This window comes from Cydia fagiglandana, chromosome 19 (assembly GCF_963556715.1).
Source record: "Cydia fagiglandana chromosome 19, ilCydFagi1.1, whole genome shotgun sequence".
NCBI lineage: Eukaryota > Metazoa > Arthropoda > Insecta > Lepidoptera > Tortricidae > Cydia > Cydia fagiglandana.
The window spans coordinates 12,534,341-12,558,424 of record NC_085950.1 but is presented as its reverse complement, the minus strand read 5'-3'; the positions used below and the strand labels follow the sequence as shown (position 1 = coordinate 12,558,424).

At 39.0% G+C, this 24,084-nt stretch overlaps 1 protein-coding gene across 1 annotated transcript in view; it reads left to right on the top strand.

Moving 5' to 3' along the window:
• The first annotated feature begins 313 nt into the window (after positions 1 to 313).
• Positions 314 to 24,084, top strand: part of LOC134674227 (uncharacterized) — a 100,807-nt gene continuing 77,036 nt past the window's right edge. Inside the window, exons 1-2 of the mRNA XM_063532286.1 lie at positions 314 to 346; positions 2,799 to 3,006. Coding sequence (XP_063388356.1) covers positions 314 to 346; positions 2,799 to 3,006 — 241 coding nt within the window. The remainder of the gene's footprint in view (positions 347 to 2,798; positions 3,007 to 24,084) is intronic.

Sequence of the window (24,084 nt, the reverse complement as noted above, 5' to 3'; positions counted from 1 at the left end):
TACCCGATTACTATTAGGCGAGATGAAGGATTTCTTAGGTTAGTTCTCTACCATATCAACTATGTATTACGATCATATCTCCCAAGTTGTCGTTCCCATGGCAGTAGTTTAGCCTATCAGTTGTCAGTCAATAACTCAAACGCTCACGGAACTGTTCTATATGTAAAGATAATTGTGCACCGTGGGATCAATGCATCAGCGACGCCGGTTCCCAGACGAAAAACGCCATAACGTCACCTCTTCGTAGAAAGCCATTAAATTAACGCGAGGAATTTTCCCATAAAGTTTTCTCATGGCCCCTTGGATTATGATAATGGAACAGGACTTCAGGTTATCAGTGTTCCTGGTACTGTCGGTGTATTAAATACCTGCACTTATTTTGATTATCTTGGCCCTTTAGCATCTACACGGTGTAACATGAGTAAACCGAATAATTTTAACAGCGTATTCCTGATCATATTTAGAGACAAAAATGTCCTATAAACTTTTTTTATAAAACGCCTAGTTTCAGAGATAATATTAGTTTAAAAATAAACAAGTTTTTGTTGTTACATAATGTAAAAGGCCTTTTTGATGGTAATGTTGCTACTATGGGACGTAGTCTAAATATTCTTATTGATAGATGTCAAAAAGTGACAGTAACACTTTGCAAAAAGAAAGTTTTACGATAAAATAATGTAAAAATCAATTTTAAGTAACAAGTTTACCAATAACATTTATTTTATATGTACAAATACATTAAAAAAATTGAAAAAAAATACAAAAAAAAAAATTTTTTTTTGGCGAAATTGACCTAAACTCATATTAAATTTTTTCCTTCTTTTGACCTCAGAAATGCGTGGTTAAAATTATTCGGTTTCCTCATGTTACACCGTGTATAGTTGAAACGACCTAGTGGAACGCGTCAGACAGGTGTCATTGTCATATGGCGATACGTTCGACATGTCAGGTTGTTGATTTCCAATGGTTAAGTGAATTGCGTAATTAAACACGGAGAACTACACTGTGTCTTCTACTGTATCTATATTGATATTAGCTTCTTCTTATCTCATAGAAATTCACAAATTAACAAGTGCCGTTGTTTTCTTGAGAACCCTAGATTCACGCCTGTAAACGTGCAAATTTTTGCGAAACAAAGTTAAAAAATGTTTCAGTTTTCCTGCTTTGCCTCTGATGGAAAGTTTACAAATGATTCATAATTCGGCACGTTATGAGATAGCCCCGCTGTAGATGTAAAACAAGAATTCGCCATTTCGAATCCCAAATTGGACTGTGCCATTTATATGGCTGCTCGCGTAATGCTGGGTGTAGACGTGCGAGCGGATCGTGTTTCGTGTTATTTTATTTTAGCCTGCTGGGCCAATGGTTTCTTCTTTTTCCAATTGTCTCGGCTGAGTGGAGAAATGTATTGAGTACCTGTCAGTCGATAATTGCGAGTGTTTCTTATACGAATTGTAGAATTGTGAGCACATTTACTAATATGTGTAATAACGTATGCGGAGTGAAATTTGGACAAAGTTTGTATATATAAAATATAAAAACACAAAAATCTAAATAAAAAATATGTGTTGTCAATGTAAAGTCAATATATCTGTCAATCAGTTTGGTAAGTCTCATAAAGATTGGGTGTTTAATTTTGTAATTATGGTAAATCAACAAGAACGCCGTCGTCAAACAGTATGTAATTTCTATAGTAGCCATCCCCTATGGCCGAAATCAAAGGTGGTGGAACATTTTGTGCAAATGGGTGAGAGTCGAAGCACTATTTACAATATTCTGGCGTCCTTTGCCTTGAAGAAAACCACTGCTAGAAAGCCTGGTTCTGGAAACTATTCCAGCTTGAGCAAGGTTTCTGAAAGAGCTCGATTAAAGAAAATGGCGAGTCAGTATAAATGGATTAACGAAAGCTAACACGGATTTTATGTGACAATTTTGACAGTTCAATAAAAAAATCACTCGCCAGCTCTTATGAATCAGTCTATGAAGTAATTTTTAAAGCAGAAGGCATGGCCGCTCTCTTAGTATATGACAGTTAATTATTTAACACACTACTCTTCGATTTTATATACCTACTTAATTAGAACTGCTTGGTTCATCTGATAGGATTAGCATAAGATAAGGAGAAACGCAACCTCGTCATATACATTGCAAATTAGTTGCACACAGACTAATTGCCGCGTGTGACCAGTTTCTGCCCATCACATTACTGACCCGTCCGATAAAGCCGTCCGACGATTTTATGGACATAGCTTATATGACAACGGCTTCGTTTATTGGTGTACAAACCTGTCGCATGAGTCACACGGGCCGTTAGTCAACTTTTACCGCTACTGCCCTTAGTTTGACTGATACCAGCTAATGAGCTGCGTTGGGTGGTTAATTCCCCGCGAAGCGGTTTCAGCGAGATATTCAACAATTTACAGTAATTGTCGCAATTTATGCTTCAGAGTCTCAAAAGTAATTGGGTTTTTCGTAATCGTTCAGTTCTTTTGTGTAACAATCCACATAATTTTATGTTAATGCATTAATGAAGTAAAAGCGAGGTTTTTAGAGAACTAAATTTCCACCGGCTTTTCTAATTTAAGACAATGAACACCCAATTTTACGGGTCTGCAAATAATATCAACACAATACAGTTTAGATTTTTCTCTTGTGCCAGTGGAAGAACATAATTAGCGCGCATATTAACAGCAAGACAGTAGATCCGCTAGTACAAATATTCAGATAAGTGTATTGGGGTCGGTTAAAGCCTCAAACATGATTGTCCCTAACAATCTCAATCTCCACCTTTGTTACAGAGTACCGAGCCATACTTCCCATTCCTCGGCGCCCACGCGCCTCCAACCGGCTATCGGAGCGAGAGCACCGACGAGGATGGCACCGTGCGCTGCTGCTGCGTTTGCTACACCTTTCTGCGTCAGCAGTGGGAGCAGTACGACCGTGAGAACAAGCCTCATAGCCAGCGCTTCTACTGGATGAAGAGGCTCGATGGGAAACCGTTCATCGGTGAGTTATACTGTAGTACCGTCACTGGCCCGAGGAGGCACCGTCTGCTACACCTTTCTGCGCCAGCAGTGGGAGCATATGACCCCGAGAACAAACCGCATAGCCAGCGCTTCTAATGGATGAAGAGGCTCGATGGGAAACCGTTCATCGGTGAGTTATTATGTAGCACAATCAGTTGGGAGTGGAGGAGGTGGGCTAAACTTCGAGCGGAGCGGGAGAGGCCTTGGTCCAACTGTGGACCGGTACAGTACAGGCTGACAAATGATTAATTAAACTTCAGTTTCTGTTCTTGGTCTTCGACAATTCGCTGTCTTGTAACACACACTCAGATCTCTTGACTGAACTATATAATAAATTCAAGACTTTCAGGTGTTTGTTACCTTCACCGTTCTTTTGACAAATATCTTATTAGTAAAATTCCCTACCCACACAGTGCAAACACTAGGTTTTAGTGACTAGGAATTTATCGCTGCCCCAGTTCGGTCTGCCACCATAACTTGGCACGTTGTTTCATCGACGTACATATACGACTAATGTACCGGCACAGAATTTAGTACCCTACAAGCAGTCATGTGATTGTGGGCTCTGTCTAAAGCTCTCAGAGTCGTTATTTACTTACGCCGTTTTTTGACGGAAATGGGTCTTAAGATTTTTGCGGCATTAAATGTTTCGCATTGCTTAGAGCTTGCGGATTTACTTCCTAATGCCATTTTCATGAGCAACCTCGTTTGTTAAATTTAATGTTCTTATTGTGCCTATCGTTGTGCCAGTCTGTGAAGCTTTGCCAAATGTGCTGATTATGAAATGATAACATTAAACTATATTTTAAATTAGAAATGACATTACTCACATTACACACGCTGTTTGAATAGCCCTGCTTGTATGTGCGTTGAGACATAGAATTTTGAATAGTGTTTAATATATCCTAGGTATATAATATGTCACCGCTATAGTTTAAACTTTCGCACGCGATTGCCTTTTTTAGCGCATGACACGGACTTCCACAAAAAGGCACCATGTACGCATGTACCCCTATTGTCTTATTACGTTTTAGTCGGCATAATGCACGTCATCAAGCATTATGGTGGCACAATACATGTGTGTCACGGCACGAAAAACTCCTGTGTTTGATTGCGACCCATTGTTCCGGCCGCCATTGTCTGATACTAACTGTTATTTAGGCTTATTTCCTTGGCCTATAATCTTTTCTGAACTGTCGCTAAGCTATACTATAATTTTCTATGAGGTTATTTATTCTATCAATTACTTATTGTTAACTTTCTATTAGTTGTGAGGTTGTAATTTCCGTTTTCTTTTGGGAAATTACACTTTACGTCAGAACTGTTCTAGCTCCCTTACAGGCAGAGGCAAAGTGAAACAAGGTGGATGTATTTTCAATCATAGCACAAGCTTTTTCGCACCAGGCTGCTAGGATCACTGCCCTCCTTTTAGCATTCCAGTCGTGTTTCGCCCCAGCGCAACATCACTTCACCAGTTGGGCTAGGTTCTAAGTACCATCCCCCATACTGTTAACTGTCCATCAGAGGACCTTATTACAAAAGGCATAAGGTCCATCGATGGACAGTTAAGAGTGTTGCTGACTAAGGGCCAGTTGCACCAACCACATTTGACAGACTGATCAACGTCAGCCGGCGCGCCCCGCCACTTTACTATGAAACTTTTCATGCATAAAAATTTAGCGAACTCTTTAACGATACGAACAGTTTGGTGCAACCGACCCTAATTGGCAATATGAATGTTTGGTTAGCTACTTTTATGTGACTTAGAAAGTTCAAACAGCCAAACGGTTCCAAGTAGTCCCACGCAACGTTACTTTGTCATGTACCCTTAAATACTATCCTGTCATCTCAACCGTTGTTGTCATAATGATATATTTGAACTGGAATCAATGTATCCAGCGACAATAAATTCGAACGGCCGGACGCAGCGTGGGCCGAGATTGCGCGGCCCGTACAATGTTGCTGAAATATACTCGGTGATATGGCCCGCTGTATTGCCATGTGAGATGTTGATTACAAATGTTGGAGTTTTCTTCTAGGTTTGCAAAATTATATTCTATGAAAAGTTATAGAAAGTCAACAAAAAGGCGTAGTTAATTTACGGGCCTGTATATACAGATGGATGTGATACATCACATCACATCCATCGGTACGGAAATCCGCAAAATTAAAGTTAAATGTGAAGGCACACTTGGAAGACTATATAAATTGTTACAAGTGTGTAACAAGCACGGTACTACTCTAGATAAAGTACTTCATCGACAAATTAACATGACGTAGTATAAGTGTAAGAGTCCTCAGAATGCCCTTAGGATATGAGAACTGCTTATATCGCATGTACTCGTATAGTATAATTTACCTTCATCGCAATCGAAAAGAGACAACTTGTCTAAAGGTGATAGTCCATTTCCAACGACAGCTGCACGCACTACTGTTCATTTTACTATGGAAATTGACAATGACAGCGACGCGTTCAGTACCGGTAGTGCAGCTGCGGTTAGAAATGGAATGTTACCATAACCCTACATGGAATTTGGTTGGTATATCGCTGCACCTTTATCTGTCGTTGTGTTCTGCTTACAAATCTAGTTATGCCCAAAGAAAAACTCATCCTGACCTAAACTTCAGGGTTAATTTTATTACTCCCAAGTTGGGATCCGTTGCGTGTATCTATATCTCATCCCCAGCGATTGTGGGATCGAAGCTGGATTTACGATCGTCTCTATAAAACGGTTGCAACGATGTTGCTATTCCAATGGTAGTGTACACTTGTACAGTTAGCACTAGAGGTAACTAAATTGTCGATCTTTGAAAACGCTGTTCGAAAAAAAACTTTCAGACGGCGGTAGAAATTGGAAATTAACATTGGTTGCATAGATCGTCCATTTACCACCTGATCTGATGTTATACTAAGTCTATGAAGCTGTATCAAGTTTTTAGGGTTCCGTACCCAAAGGGTAAAACGGGACCCTATTACTAAGACTTCGCTGTCCGTCCGTCCGTCCGTCCGTCCGTCCGTCTGTCACCAGGCTGTATCTCACAGACAGTTGAAATTTTCACAGATTATGTATTTCTGTTGCCGCTATAACAACAAATACTAAAAACAATAAAATAAAGATTTAAATGGGGCTCCCATACAACAAACGTGATTTTTGACCAAAGTTAAGCAACGTCGGGCGGGGTCAGTACTTGGATGGGTGACCGTTTTTTTTTTTGCTTTTTTTTGTTTTTTTTTTTTGCATTGTGGTGCGGAACCCTTCGTGCGCGAGTCCGACTCGCACTTGCCCGGTTTTTTTATATTACAAAAGTTAATACCACCTCCGACAAAATATCCACTACAATCCACTAGAATCACCTAAGTGGAACTTCTAGGTTATGTACGATTATCTTATTCGATCCCCTGGGTGATCTCAGTGGACGTAAATATCCAGCACATCCCCTGGGTGATTATATCGCCTGTTTGTATCGCCGTACTACGGCTAATTCCGAACATTTCGATCATGGTACTGCTCGATTTCTGCTGACTGTACAGCTACAGACGCGAATGTACACTGTCGTGCCAATAATGTAAAACTTACTGAGATGCACTGCGTTTTTGCGAGCAACCCCCGCTGATGGAAACAGATGGCTCCGCGGACCTGATACCACTGTGCAAACGCAGTTGCGCCATACAGAGGAAGCACTGTCTGTCATGAATGGGGTGAATCTAATAAACTTTACGAGTCGAAATATAGGTGTACTCTACGTTTTACGACACAGAAAAAGTTTGACTGCTACTTACGAGTGTTTTTCATCGAAGGACATGTTTAAGTTTTATTTTATAATGATGATTGCTTCTGGTATATCCATACTCAACTTTCGCTCAACAAGAGCTTCATGAATTAAGCTCGTAGAAAGGAAGGTCGTCGTTCCACCAACGCTAGTTTTATGTCACATGTAAATGGACAAGTTTCCGAGCAATTCGGCTAAGTATAACCGAATCCAATAAGGGCGGATAATCGTATCGTTTCCGAGTCGCCTACACAACACCCTGAGCAAACTCGCCTGTGTTTAAATACGGAACAATTACGTACGCCTTTTCATTTGTAAAAGGAAATATTACGCATTTGTTGCTACAAGGTTTATTTGGGTACAGTCAAGGATAAAATTATATATCATTATGATTTTATCCTTGACTCTACCCAAATAAAATATGTATGGTAATTAGGCGTTATGTATTATCTTTTCACTCGGTTTCGGGGTACCTGAGAGAACGAAAAAGGCCTTGTAAATTTGAACTTAGTATTATACGAATTTGAGGCCAATTTAATCTTAAATTGTGACATCAAAGTAATATCTAAAGGCTCCGTCACACAGGCGCGTTTTGCGGGAGGCGCGTGAGCGCAGCGTGCCACTTTTACATATAAAATGCTCACGCCCCGCCCGGTATACCCGCCTGTGTGACGGAACCTTAAATGATGTGAGCACGTGTATTTCGCTCGCTTGTCCGTAAATGTTTTGGCGCCAGCGAGACGCACGGCGATTGGCGTCATTTATATATCGTTTTGATAACACAATATAAGTTTGAATTGGCCTCTTATCCTTATACTGAATAGCCTTCCATAGATTCACTAGTTTTTTCGATTCAACGCATTAGGCTCGCCGGCCAACAACTTCGACAAGCCTTTTTTCCTGGTTGCGCACAACGAACGATAGGACAGAAATAGAATACACGATCCCGTAATCCTACACGTCCCTGGTCTTGTCCAACATTTTCCGATATAATCCCTTCCCTTTGTGTCACTCGAGATTTAGTTCGAAGTAAGAAGCTTCGGCCCTCGAGCATCGCTGCTTTTGTCGAATAGAGTCATTTGGATTGTTCACAGGGCTCATGTGAGTTGACCGCTTTGGCCATCCAGTGTGTTTTTAAGTAAGTCTCGAGATACGATACGTACGATTGACTTTTGGCGTAGTCAGATTTCAAACTTCCAAACAGCAGTAACTTTCCATAACCGAATTGCAGCGCCAACTTCGAGCAGTTACCATGTAAATATGAAGTTTAACCACCGATATCGCGGTTTTCCTAGTACCTATGTACGGTGCGATGACAGCTAGTAAATCGCAAACTCATGCGACGAGCTCGAATCGCTCGGTCATCGAACAGAAAGAAACGAGCTGCTCGGAAGCTGATCGCCCCCTAGATTAACGCAACGTAATACACCCCTCACCCCAGGCCTGAGGGCTGTTTGACGAACATAACCTTTTTACTCCATTTTAGGGGGGAGAATTTGATCGACATGACATGAGGCTTAATAAATGAAAGAGTTAAAATAGAAAAACCAACTCTCGTATCCACTTTGCTCAGAAACAGAACTCGTTGTTTGTTTTATTTACAATTTGATCCAGTTGACCGGCCGACACACGGAGAATAAAAAAATAGAGAGTACTGTAGAGTGTGCGAAATAATTGTACTTCACTGCTCTTATATTGAAAACGCATGATTTTATTATGGATGGTTTTAAGTCCATATTGTCGAAAAGACAACCCTTTGAGCCGCACGAAACCCTTACTAACTAATCAACCGCCGGCACCAAACCTAAAAGTTGTTGACCCACCGTTTACCTACACATAAAGTTATTAAGGACTGTTCAGTTTACTAAGCGGACACTCTTACACCTCTTTTAATCGGCGAATTTAAAATCAATTGACGTACAGCTCATAACAATATAATTAACAATCCCTCATTTATCAATTGCTACATATTTGTTCCCATAATAGTCAAATATTTTTCCCGAAGGACCGAACAAATTTGGAACATAGCAAGTTAGTTCTGCAATAAGGATGCACAGGCTAGTATTCACTGCGAAAAATCGTAAATATGTACAAATTTTCCAAGTTAAACGTGAATAAAATAATTAAAACATTTGCAGAGCATCATATGCTTGAAGATTTTACAAAATCCCGGCACAGAAGCGGCCCGGCCAATCCAGAAACAAAAGTATTGTCATGCGGCTGTTAAAATCAATAAATTACTTATCGGTTCGCGAAATTTCTAAGACAGCAGGCGTTAGAGTAGGCACAGATTAAAATATAAGAAGTATGTACAATAAATGGACCCATAGAAAGAAAAAAATGGACAAAAGAATTACAGAGCAGCGAAAGCAATCGAAAAAAAGAAGCGTCAAACTGTACTACATTTTACATTAAGATAAATTTCGTAGCATTTTAATGGACAACGGAAAATGCGTAAAATGTTGCTTTAGTACGTTACCAATGGCCCTGATGCTACCATGCCGTTGTAGAAGATCATATATTCGACGAGGAGAGTAACATCAAAATTGACCAATTCATGAAGAAAGTCCTTGTCTGGCAGGCAATTGGTTCCTGTGGCCTTAAAAAGTTTGTTCTATTTTGCGACATGAACTTTGGTTGCGACATTTACAGAAAATAATGCATCTAATAACGAGTACTTTCCGTCTATCAGACGCATAATGTCACCTCTTCATTTCGGCCTGATTTGGCAAGTGCCCACTATGCTGGTCAGAAAGTGAAGCTACTGAATTTGAAAAACATTTATTTCGTTCAAAAACAAGTCAACTCATCTAATTGCCCGGAGCTCCACTCCATCGAGTGGCACTAGACCAATGTGAAGATGCACTTAAAAAAGGGTAGATGAGAAGCTAAAACATTGAAAGAATTCAAACGAATGTTGTTTACAACTTGTCAAAAAGTGTCAAAAATTGATGTGCAGGCACTTGAACGGCGCAACCGTGTAAAAGTACGAAAATCTTACCGATGTTATTATATTATACTATATTTACATTAAAATGTTTTGCGTTGGTTTCCGTTTTTATTATATTTATCTAAATAAAGCGATTCCAGAATTAAAAAAATGTAATTTATACTTTTTTGTGTGTCCGCTTAATAAAATGAACAGTCCTTACATGACGAAACTGTTTGGCCACTTCACTCTTTATTTCACTAACTAAGCGTACAGAATCCCAGGGCCGCTCTACCCTCCAAGGAACGCACAGGGCTTGTAGGTATTCCCCACAGATGTTTGATTCCCTCGCCAAATATTATTGCTAACAAAGACATAACGTTTCCAAAGAACGCTCAAAGGGATCCGCCTCAACAAAGCTTTGTCTTTTAAAACTCTCCGCTACGAATCCCAGGTGAATTTATCATTTTATTCGATGCTCTCTCATTTCTAACGCTGGTTTTATTTTTCGCGCAGTTATCGTCGGGAACTGGATTCCTGTAAGCTTTTATTGGTCGTATTTATCGTGTACATATGTTACCGATCTTAGTACTCGCTTGGACATTTTGTGTGGACAATGAATAAAACTCAGGTTCGCCTGGCAGTTTAGATATTTCATGCAATACACATAAGCTTCCATAATCGAAGAGAAATTCCAGAGACTATCTCATGATTCGTAACACAATGGTGACATAGATTCACCCATTGTATTGAGCTTCAATGTCACTAATCTCGTCAAAGTCGTAACCGTATATCCGTGGCTCTGTAGTACCATTCTGATTCTGGTAGCATTATCGGTACAATGTTATACAGCCTCGATTATCAGCACTCGAATCGTTGATAATTACGATTTGTATCTACTGTAACTACTGTAAGACGAACGTTATCTATCAAGGAATTAAAACTTATGAAATAACACGTAGTTATGTTATGTCGATATTCATATATTGTCAGGAAGTAAACAAGATGTTTTGTAGTAAACAAAGTTCTAGACTAATAGTGTTGAGCTCGACGTTGTGCAGTATTGCAGCTAGGGAATGCAAATCGGTTATTTTCGGTTATTTTTTGTATGGACATAATCGGTTATTAACCGAAACCGCGGTTATTACCATACAAAAAATAACCGATTTGCATTCCCTAATTGCAGCACGCTTCATTGCCTTAGACGATGAAGACACTTGCCAAGTTACGTTAAAATGTAACAGTAAAACATTTCTATACTTCCGTAATACTTCACCTCAGTGGTAACGCAGACGGAGCGGCGCTTAGCGAAAGACGAATCGGTCTCGTTCGTCATCCGACGCGGCACGGACGAGCGCATTTATCTTTTAAACCCCGTGATTGCCGGATTAAGACTAATATATTCGATTTGGTTTAAGTTATACGTTTTTAATCCCAGTAGGGGCGCGCGTTATCAGTACCTATTAGTCTCGTATACACGGTGTAACATAAGTAAACCGAATAATTTTAACAGCGTATTCCTGATCATATTTAGAGACAAAAATATCCTATAAACTTTTTTGAAATTCGCCTAGTTTCAGAGATATTATTAATTTAAAAAAAAAAACAAGTTTTTATTGTTACATAGTGTAAAAGGCCTTTTTGATGGTGATGTTGCTGCTATAGGACGTAGTCTAAATATCCTTATTGATAGATGTCAAAAAGTGACAAGTAACACTTTGCAAAAAGTAGGTTCTATGAAAAAAAAAAGTAAAAATCAATTTTAAGTGACAAGTTTACCAATAACATTTATTTTTTATGTACAAATACATTCAAACAAATGAAAAAACAAAACAAAAAAAATATTTTTTTGGCGAAATTCACCTTAACTCATATTACATTTTTTACTTCTTGACCTCAGAAATGCGTGGTTAAAATTATTCGGTTTCCTCATGTTACACCGTGTATTATTTAAAGACCACAGATGATTTATCAGGAACATAGTCTAGCCAACGTCGTGGTTTACGAAACTCTTTCATACTTCCTTAGTTATGGTATTCGGGAGCTTTATTTATATACAATTCTATTTTAAACTGGCCTCAGTGTTCTGCGTCGAACGGCCATTATAAATCGGACGTCGATTTGACACGGGCATCCTCTCCGCGTTTCAAATGCCCCCTCAACGTCTGTCATTCGCGAGGTTAGGTCGTTCACACATTGTATGCGTTTTCATATGAATTTTAAGGACAAATACAAAACGAGGCAAGTGAATTATAAACTGAAGGTACAGGGGTGGCAAATCATAAGCATCCTTTCCTTGGTTTCCAAAAATGCTGATTTCTTTGCCCGAAGATGAATCCAATTTACCTACCTAGTTTTCTTAATCGTTTTCAACGTGGGTTTGAGTTTGAAGTAAATTTCTTTGCCGCGATACAAAACGAACTACGATTACCTACTACGAATCTGTGACGACGTACGTACCATCGCACTTGACGTACGCAACATTATTACTGAACTGTCTGTTTAATGTAATTATGCAGTTTGCTTACTCTGTGTGAACGACGTGTAATTGTTGGCGGCCGGTCGTAATATCCGCCCGATGGTAAAGTTCCTGTGCAATGTAGTCACATTAAACTAATATATATGCAGGATAGGTTCGTTAGGTTGCTTCAGATGCCCGAAGGGCAAACTGTCCTGAAATAAAAGCCCCGACTCTGTCGACTCAGGGAACGAGACAATGGTTTTCCTTATCATTTCATCATCTGACGGATATTACGATCGGCCGCCGGTATTCTCGTAATCATATAGAAAGATTACGCTGGACGGACCAAGTATGTAAACGACACAAAATCATATCCATTGTGCGACCGGCCTTAGAATTTTTCAGCACCTCAATGTTTAGGAAAACGTACGCGGAACACGCACGGAACAATAGGCCTTGTTATGTGTTTGATAACGTTTAAAATGCAGTATCACGTTACCGATTGGTTTGTGGCACTGTTATGACAGGCGAGCGCTTGAGTTTGCATTTTTTCTCCTTGTAAATATTTATGATGTTGTATTTTTGAGAATTCAGGATTATGGATCGGTTATTTAATACAAGCGTACATACCAACTCGGTATATTTCCACGCCCTCCCTGTTTTCATTAAATTCGTATGCGTTGATGCCAACATTACCGGACATAACTTGGACATAATTAATCAATCGAATGCTTAACCACGCCCTTTGGTCTGAAATAACCGCAAAAATTTTAATTTTGTGCAGAACGTGTTAGTTCATTGACTTCCTTAAAGGTTCTTAAGCCGATATAATGTTATTTTCGCGGTTAACCCAATGCTTTCTAATCATATGAATAATTAATACTTAAAGTTGTTTTGGGTCTCTTTATAATCTTGACTGCCGTAAAATTAGTTAACAATGCATTTAAAAAGTAACAAGTCATTTAAAATTCCTAATCTCAATGCCGCGAATTTTCACGCGTCTAGTTTGCATGTGCTTGACTTTAGTTTCAAACAATGAGAGGGTCGAGGATCACGACATTCGCGACATAAGAGGTGACTTTTCAATTTACGTGTGGTGTGTAGGTAGCTAAAGTCAAGGGTGAGATTCCGGAAGTGTAGGTATATTTTATTGATGAACATCTGTAATGATTTTTATGAAGAGTCATCAGCATCACTGGCCACGTGAAAATTTTGGGATTGCAGTTGATACGCCTAATGCAGTGCATTTCAGAGGCTTTTAGTCCAATTGGACTTATAGTTGCGCAAAATAGTATGTGGCGCTCCGATCTTAAGATATGCTATGTAGGTGATAGATAGAATACTCATTATTGGCACACCTCAGTAAAAAGATACAAAAGAAAAGCATAGTGATGTAGGTATATTGTCGAAAATTCTATTTTTGATACGAGATTTTATCGCTGACTGTATTTTTCTTTCAACATGCAACATAATACTCATCGAGACAATTCTAACGAACCCAAACAAAATTAGGTTGCGTTGTTTTATGACAGGGTTTCTATGGCCACCTCCTGTGTCCATCATCAGCATCAGATAAGCTCGATGGTACCGTAATATTGCAATGTCACTTAACTTACATATGTATGTGAAGTTTCAGCTCAATAATGAAAAGTGGGTCTAATTTAGCTTGCAGGATTTGACCCGAACGTACTTACATACACTTTACAAGTTAAATAAAAGCTTATAAAGTGGAATTTCTATATTATACTTCTTGAAATAGTCCTAATACTACTCCTAATATCATTTTCAGAGAATCCCGCGAAGTGACTACTTGACTAGACGTCTTTCTTTACCCAATAAAGCCTGCAAAGAGATTTCCATATTTCATTAAAACTAGACAGGTTTCCTGTGACCTTATTTTCACATTCAAATCACCTTTATTATTTAGACTTCCAAGTAAATATTTATATCTCCACGTAAGAATAAGCTAAGATGACATACATGTGTGTGTTTTTACTGAAACCGTTGACAAAGCGACCTATTGATGTTAGAATTTAGTAAAACATTTATTTGTGTGATTCTCATTCAAAAATTGAACAATAGATCACAGTTCTTTGTCGACTATAGGTACTCGCCAGACTAGCATGTTATGCTTTAAATTTGTTATAATACAAATGTGACGTCCCACGGTCAAAGGTACCTTATGGCGGGTATGGAGTTATGCATACCCCAGTAATCTACAATAAATAAGCTATCGATAACACAAAAGATCAACCTCCTAAGTTGCGTAGTTACAGAGATATGATTTTTTGAAAATAATGTTGTGAATTGAGCAACTTTACGATAGAGAAGTTTTAAGTTTAGCCGCCTAAAATAGTACATTTCGATGCTAGTGCGGAAGGTATGTCATTACTTCACGAGTAACGAGATATCTTGCCACGAGCCGCAGGCGAGTGGCAAGACTCGGGACGAGTGAAGAATGACATTTCCGCACGTGTATCGAACGACGTTTTTTAATACAGTTGCGAAAAAATAAGAAAAACATTGTTAATCGTACACTAAACAAAAGTGGTAACAGTGACAGCTCGGTTAGACGTCGTCTTTAAGTATATTATATCTATGGGCGTTTGGCAGCTATTCCGTTCCATTCAGTCAACTTATTAAGAACGGAATTTTCAATATTGAATATTAAAAAATAAACGTGTTATAATGATGAAGAGGTAAGTAATTAAATATGAAATATGTAATATTTTTCGTATTCTTACATTAACGGTAGGTTTTTATGCTGATTACGACGTTTAAAGGAAACTAATATTAACACTCATCAATAAGTAGTCGTGAATTGGAACAAGTATAAATTTAAAAAAATTGGAAAAGTAAAAAGCACTAGTTCGAGATAACCAACTTTCCGCACGCTAAACAGCTACGTAAAGTAGCACTTTTTGAGCAACTGTATTAAAAAACTATGTTCCTGAAGTAAGTTACATAGGTGACTACAAATAATAATACCTTATATATCTGAGATTAAAAAAATGTTGCGACTTGTTCTGTAATGCAAATAGAAACCTTTGATATCGACTGATTTATATGTATACTAACCAATCTCTTGAAAATAAAGTTTTATTTCATTTTCACGATTGATTGCAATGAGCTCTCAAGATTTAAATTTTATCTATTAGAAAACGGCACTGAGAGACAGTTTAAGCAAAAAACAATACCGATTTAGAGGTAAAAATTTATTTTTTAACTTTTTCATATAAAATCAGAAAATTTAATATTTTTACTTTTAATGTAACACACAATCAATTTTTCTGAGCACATAGGAAAGAAATTCTGTCATTCAAATGAAATAAATCCTAAAACCCCAACTAAATACTATATTTAACCCCTTATGCCACTTTAAACTTACATAACAATAACAGTATTTGCTCCATACATTTACGAAAAGGTACCTTATGGAAATAAATCTCATAATACATCACTACAAAACATCAATCACATTGAAGTTTATCTTTTATGAATAGAAAATATTAATTTACATTAAACTGCCACAAATTTAATTAGTTCTTCGTCATAATAATCTTAAAAAAGACCAATAATTTGTATGTAATGAAAAGGTACCTTGTGGTTAAGTTACATGATGAGGCATGATGATGATGGAACAGTTAGGATAAACTAATAATATTTTGGGGTAAAGATGGTATAAATCGTCTATTTCTTATCAATAATATATTTTGTTTGCCATTGAAGACAAGCGGCATTGAGGTTCAATGACCTCAGATATTCCATAAGGTAATGCGTCGGGTATTGGCATTTTTCAGCAAACCAATGGCTGATTTATTGCATGCGACCAAACCAAATGAAGATTATTCTAGTTAAGAAAGACTTAACGAGAGTAACTTTGGTATAATAGCAGGCTACTTGGATTTGTAATGTCGGTCGATGTACGGTTATAATATATGCTAGGCGCCCCAACCAGAACTGAAATTATCAAATTAGTTTTGCGGAATGCTAATACAGTTCTCTACCAAACTTCTTTTCCCGTATTGACTAGTTATTTTGGGAATTTTCAACCTTTTTTCCATAAGGTACCTTTTGTACTAAACTCTGAGACGACATTACTAGGCTTATAACTAACTTATAACAAAAATAAAAACAGGTAAACAAACGTTACGCATTAAGGTTTCAGATCACACAATAAAAAAAATTTGAGCATTTTTTCACCTCTTTACAAAACATTTCATATCTCCGAAACTAGAAACCCTCATAAGGTACCTTTTCCCGTGGAACGTCACAAATATGTGATTTGGAGTGGATCAGCGAGTTGGTGAAAGAATAAAGATACAAGACGCAAGAGGCAGTGGACTAAGGCCAACCACAATTAACAGACTGATCAACGTCAATCAGCAGAGAACTATGAAACTTTTCATACAATACAATCTAACGAACGCTAAAACGGTGATAGACGGCTTTGGTGCCCTAAAGTATTACCTATCCTTTAAATTAAAATCCTCTACAATAAGGTGTCAGTATTTCTGCGTAGGTATATTTGCCGTTATAGCTTCAGAGTAAATTACAAAATCTCTTGCGACTACTTTGTAACAAAGATGGAAAATATCAAGTAGCTTTTTCCGAGATACATCGATCATTTTAATGTTGAGTTTTTGTTATACTCCATTAGCATCCAGCTGCGATCCCTCGTCGCTTATTGCCATGCGCATAATCGCTCAGGAGAGTAGAAAGATATGTCTCACCTTCAAAATAAGAATTTCAGAGCAAATTTTAGTTGGTAAACTGTCTGACCTCTGTCCTGAATAAATAATAATAATGATAAAGCATCTGTGACTCTCACTACTCGGACAAATCTAATGAATCATACTTGTTCATTGGCTTGAAAGCATAGCGTAGGTTTGGCAAAAGCGATTTCCATTCAAGTATCACAGGATGGCAGAAGATGATTCCAATCTGTTACCAAGCAACTGCAAGCCGGCATACGTACTTTATCAGATGAATATAATAGTTGAAGCCAGAGTCCCACTTCGCATGTTTCAGTTCGTCTAGCGCTTGAATATGCAAGAGCGATAGGGAGGCGTATAACGAAACTTGGATTTTCGTGGTAGAGCCTTTGGTTCTATTGCGCTAGGCAATGAGAACGCGCCGCTAGGTCAGTTCTGCGCGTCACTCGCGCGCAGATCGGGGGCACCGGGTCAGATGTTATAACAGCGCACGGCCTCGACCGGCGAAAGTGGTTAGTAGACGAACAGCTGACTCCGTAGCTGTCACACCCACCAGTCACTGGTGTTACTACAAACTTAAAGCCCTGACGGCTGAGAAGGGAAAGATCTTTGAAGGGGCCTACTAAGTGTTAACAGTGGTTGCTATTCGGTTCGGTTGGTTCGGGCGCGTTCGAATCGTAACTGCTCCTAGTAGTCGAGAATGCGTCACGCGAATCCATAGAGAGGGGAAACCGTGAATCCGGTCCATAAGTTTCACTAAAGACCTTTTTTGGCTGGCACAGATCCTCAAACGTTCTGTAGCTCAAACGGCTTGAAGGATTATGACGTGTGTGATCCTATAAAAGTAAGTTGTGATAACCGTAAATAACTATTTACAATAATATTTCGCAGGGGTATAAAGATCTCGCAAGTTTAGTAGAACTTGACCTAAAGTAACGTAACAATTGTGTGAATAATTCTCGCAAGACGGCTTTGACCCACTTCTCGTTATCGGTTCGGCGGTGCGGTGCATGCTCGCGTAGATTCGGCAACGCAATAAACACTGACAGAAGAATTAATGAACTATACTATTCAGGGTGATAAAAAACATCTGAATACTTGAATTTCCTACGTGTAGCATGACTTCGACTGCCTTTCATATCACAAGTCCCGCGAGACTAGGGCATGCTCCCGGGAATTCCCGGTTCTCATATTCCCGGGAATTCCCGGGAATTTTATAGTGTCAAAAGAACCGGTACTGAAGACCCGGCACCGGTACTTCCCGGTTCTCATCATATTATAGGGTATTTATTCCCATTTCAATAGAAGTAATGTTTTAGTACTTTAGCTCGGGACATTATATAACATTTAATAATGGTGCTATGAAACGGGGGACCCATATAAACCGACAAACTAACCCAGTAAAGTAGGCATTAGTGGCATTAGTGCAGGCAGGCCGTGCCGTCATATAGTGCTGTATCGACTACGCTACGGCCGTGTGGCTCGTCCCAGGCGGAGGCAATGTGTGCCGGTTAATTTCGTATACGCGTATCTTTTGTTAGCCTGGTTGAGTGTCCCACTGCTAAGCAAAGGCCTCCCCTCGTTTCCTCCACTCGACCTTGTTTTTTGTAGTTTCCCGCCAATCCGGATAAAATGCGTCCAAGTCGTCCCGCCATCTCCTTTTCGGTCTGCCTGCACTACGGCCAGCACCATCTATGGTGTTCCGTGGGTCCCACTCCGTAACCATTTTGGCCCACCTTTCAGGGTGCATGCGGCAGACATGTCCAGCCCAGTCCCACTTAAGCTTAGCGGTCTTGACACCTACATCTACAACTCGAGTTCTGAAGCGCAGAACCGTGTTTCTGATTCTATCAGTCCTGCGAACACCCAGTATACTGCGCTCCATCGCTCGTTGGGAAACCTTGAGTTTGGACTTTAAAGCCTCAGTCAATGACCATGTCTGAGCACCATAGGTTAGGATAGGCAGGATACACATGTCGATGAGTTTGCGCTTGAGACACAGGGGATGGTCACCCTTCAGTAGCGCCTTCATGGACTCTGGTCATGAGCTCTTCCAGGCGTTGTCAATACGTCTATTGACCTCTATGGTTTGCCTGTTTTCAAAGGAGGTTATCTGGCCCAAGTACTTAAATGTACTCATCAACATACTGTATATCCTGCCCATCTACCGTGACCCCGTGTTTTGCTCCATTGGGCATCATTTATATGAAAATAAGTCATTCATAAAGATTGTACGCTAAGAGAAACAATTTCTTAAAAGTAATCAAAAGATGACTTGAGAACCGGGAAGAACCGGGAATCCCGGTTCCGGCCATGCAAAGAACCGGGAAATGAAATTCTTGGTACCGGGACCGGTACTGCATGCCCTACGCGAGACAGCATTTTCCGTCTTAAGATACATATGAGTAGGTACCGTGAGGTAGATCTCACGAGCGACTTGACGCGGCTGCTGACAATAAGACTGCTACTCGTGATCAGATAATTGTGAGCGCCGTGTCCACTCCGTATTATATCATGGCCACCTGCTCAAAGTAAATATAAATCGCTATCTGATAACATTTTGCTATTTTGATCAAATTACTAAAGTAATCGTTGACACAGTTATCTTCTGCCGTGGAAGGGATCCAATAAATAGATTCGTTTAGGCAATATCCAATTACAGCTCGAAAGTCTATCAACTGGATAAGATTAAGTCGTATATTGGAGGTTGACTCTAACAACTTTAATGAAAGCTTTATTGCTCGTAAACTTATTCCATTCTGTAAACAATAAAGTAATAAACAATGTCTATTATATTATTCTGAAAGTAATATCCATTAGTGAAATGTCTACGGCGATGTTTAAGTAATCCCTGCCTGAAGCAATGTCATATTATCTAAATCTTTTCATATATGTTCACCAAATATAGCAATATTTGTCGAAAAGAGAGATTCGCTACGCCTACAATATTCCCGTACGCTTCAGGCTTATATGTTATTTAGAAGAATTGTGATTATTTATACCCATTCTAAGTTCTAACGCATAATTGATATGTATGATATCCAGTTCAAAACTTTTAAATTACGTTATTTCTACCTCCTAAATAGATTTAATCAATCTAGGAAGTCATGGGTTAGAAATACTGCCAAATGAATAAATCTCATGACACCGAGGAGGTCTCAGAGCCCCATTACATGTACACCCCTTTACAACTCTTTGATGTTATTAATAGCGACGCAACACACGCTGGCCTGGCTTTCCTGTCCTTTCGATCTATACACTTCTTCGGGTTGTTATTTCTGTTCCAGTTCAGGTGAACCAGTTAAGCGTAAGCTTTAGCTCCGAAACAATTAAACTTAATCGGAGATCACTCTTAAATTGATTCTGCGAAGGCGAGAGCTCGCGTGTGTTAGGTGTGTGATTAAGAGCGCTATTACATTTCGGGGTTGAGCGAGTTTAGGTATTTTACGCGCTGCGGCAGGCCGTGCGAGCTCAGTATGCCGATCCCTTCTACCACACTCGCACTACAATGATGGATTAAACATTCTTGATCCTTCGCGAAGCATATTGAAATCAACCATAACAACACTAACTGTACTTAACTTTTAAAGTCCTAAAACTTATTTGGTAGGTACAAAAATACTAAATGCAGTCCAAATGTACATAGGGGCTGTTCATAAATTACGTCATCTATTTTTGACGGTATTTGACCCCCCCCCCCCCCCCCAACCCTCAAATCATCCAAAAATCATGCTTCGGATGACTCTGTTTCCTTCTACGTCATGCTACCATCATCCGATGTCCAGACCCCCCCCCCCCTTCTCCCATTTGAAATGACGTAATTTATGAATAGCCCCATACTCGTACTTTTGAAGGTATATTACTCGAAAGAAATTATAGGTACTCGCTTATTTACATGTTTCGTCATTGCATTTGGTACCTATAGGTTGTAAAGTTTGTATCAACGAGGGTTTAAAAACGAACTGGTATTGAGGATCTGATGATAATGATGATGATTAAGGTGGTCACGGATACCAATCATCCATGTAGTAACATGATTAGGCTCGTTTGATTCGTCTCAACAAGATCTTTGACACTGAAGATACACAGGGCCTGATGATGGAGCTGGAAGGTCGCCACGGGTACCAGTCTATCATGTAACTAAACAACTTCGTGTTTGGGCTCGTTTGATTCGTCTCAACAAGATCTTTGACACAAGACAGTACTCCGGGTCTGATGATGGAGCTGGAAGGTGGTCACCATTACCAATCAACCATGCAACTAAACCACATCGTGTTTAGGCTCGTTTGATTCATCTCAACAAGATCTTTGACACTAGGTGATACTCAGAGTCTGATGATGGAGCTGGAAGGTGGTCACCGGCACCAATCAACCATGCAACTAAACCACTTCGTGTTTGGGCTCGTTTGATTCGTCTCAACAAGATCTTTGACACAAGACAGTACTTAGGGTCTGATGATGGAGCTGGAAGGTGGTCACCATTACCAATCAACCATGCAACTAAACCACATCGTGTTTAGGCTCGTTTGATTCGTCTCAACAAGATCTTTGACACTAGGTGATACTCAGGGTCTGATGATGGAGCTGAAAGGTGGTCACCGGTACTAGACATGTGCGCCGCGCCGCCGCCGCTGACGATTTTTTCACGCCGCCGCCGCCGATAAATTTGACCGGCGTATAATCGGCGTGGGAAATTTTGATACCTAACGTATCTAATTGCATTTTGCGTAGTGAGTAGATAGTATCAGACATATAATTTGAAGAAATGAAGATCCTTATGCTTTTTCGCTTATTATTTGCCAGTGAACCAAATTAGCATCATTTTTGTCGTTGCGGTGTTAGCTGTGATAACGATTTAGCGTTAATTTAAACAAAATCTAGTCTCTGGATCTCAGGTTATTATTTGATATTTTATCGCACAGCATTTTTGTAGAACGCATTTTGTTTTAGTCTCTTGATTGTCAATTTAATCAGTGAACTAAAGTCAAGATAATTGCAGGTTCATATCCTAGGACATAAAAATGCTATTTTCTTCTTAGAATCTCCAGCCAGCTTTCACTTCGATAATAATTGCGTATTTTATGATTTCGCGTGTGATGCTGGTGACACGCATAAGGGTCATCAACTAATCATGTGATAGATATGGTTTGATTTATTTGTCACATAATACAGGGTGAAATATAATTCACTGGCCAAATTGAAACACCCAAAAGAACACGAAAAAATATTAAACACGTGTTTTTTCTTTTAATACCGCTCAGTACATTTTTTTCGAAATAACTCATCATCAAGTTGTTCTAAAAACCTCGTACGTTATGGTGAACCGACAACTACCCACTACACCCGCTTCTCTCTTATCAGTTAAGGTCATTGACACCCCGCCCCTCCCGCTGTTTGCAATCGCGTCACCAATTATGAACCCTATTGCAGCGAGAAGACGCTTACCTACTTTAACGGGCTTTCCTTCATACTTTAACGGGCTTAGAACCGTCAAAATGCAAAGGCAACCCATTTTTAATCTAATATGTTATTTCTGACTAATGATTATTAACAAAACGTCCGTGGCTTAAAAACAATGAGTAAAAACTTGATCAGGAATCTTTGCATTCGGACGTATTTAAAAAATTGAATCAACTTACATTTGATTAAAAATCGACGCAATTAACGAAAGTCCCACGAGATGGTACTCTTGGATTCAATCCTTGTCTGCGAAGGCGTGGAACTGATTCCATTTCGTATAATCTTTGTGCACCACGTAAACACTCACCACTTAATAAATAACACCGTACCATTTCGTAATATTCCCGGTTCGAAAACATTTTTTTAAACCTTAGTACGCGCGCGATTATTATTTTAAGGTTAGCGAGTGACGAGTGACTAATCATTTATGCTTACCGTTATGTTTAGCGCGGAATGGTTTAGACTACCCTCGAAATTGATAAACCTGCCTACCATCGCCAACACTAACTGGGTGGACCGTATTGCAACGACTATAAGGTTTAGTGAAGGTCAGATAAGGGTTTTGCTGATGTTGTTGTTAAAACCTACTATTAGGTTTGTTTACATTTGTGGTAATAGGGTGACCACGATTCGTGGAAAATATTTAAAAATTGAAAAATGAAAATGTAAAAAAAATGTACTCTTTTTTTTTGCTAAATAGATTCATTAAGTGTAACCTAGTGCCGGGAATGAATATGGCCAGTGATTTAAATTTCACCCTGTATATAATTTCATTTCATTTTAAAACAATCAACACACGATCAATTCTTAGTCATTTTATCTTGATTATCGGCTTATTTTACTTTACAATATATATTTCAATCAAAATTATAAAAGTCAGGTTAAGCAATTATACTTACAGGAACTTAAATCACCAAGGATCATCACTAAGCTACCAGTAAAGAAAACAAAGTAGACCTTAATATTCCGTAAAACTCTTTTATGAAATACAAATTAGCCTAATAAAAAGTTTCTCAAGCGATTTTACGTTCGAGGGCTCGTCTATCAAATCTTTGGGTAGTCGCTCGCAGTATGTAGGTCTGAAGACACGCGGGTTTTCCCCTACAAGTGCCGTGCGACACGGGACACTTCAAAATCATTCTGTTGAGCGAATCAACCTGGCAGAGACGTTTACTTTCGAAAACAATGACATCTTTATTCTAACATACATTTCTGATAAACTTCAGTTCAGACAAATGTAGGTAAAGTAGTTATCATTATTTCGTAAAAAAATCTAGGTGAGGTGACAGCGGCTGGGAAAAGTTAATATAGATTTACGACTTAACTTATAAATAATTATTTGTGTTTTATTTGTATTCCGCTTACGAAGTCACATCATTATACTGCCTAAAATGTAGCGTTTTAAAGTACCTATCTATATATATATATATATTATTTTTATGTTAATATTTAAACATACCGTTGGTAACCGTCAGGTTAGTAAGAAATGGTTGCCAAATGCCAAGTGACGTGATGGGATATAATTTTCGACAACAATTTAGAAAACACACATAATATGCTCTGGATAGCTTATTAAATACTCAGAAGACTTTATTGTAGAGTTTCTACAGCCACGTTCTCATGTTGTATCAAAAATTATGCCACGCCAATTTCGCGCCGATCACGCCGCCGCCGCCGGTCAAAAAATCATCGAACGCCGCCGCCGATGATTTTGCCATCGGC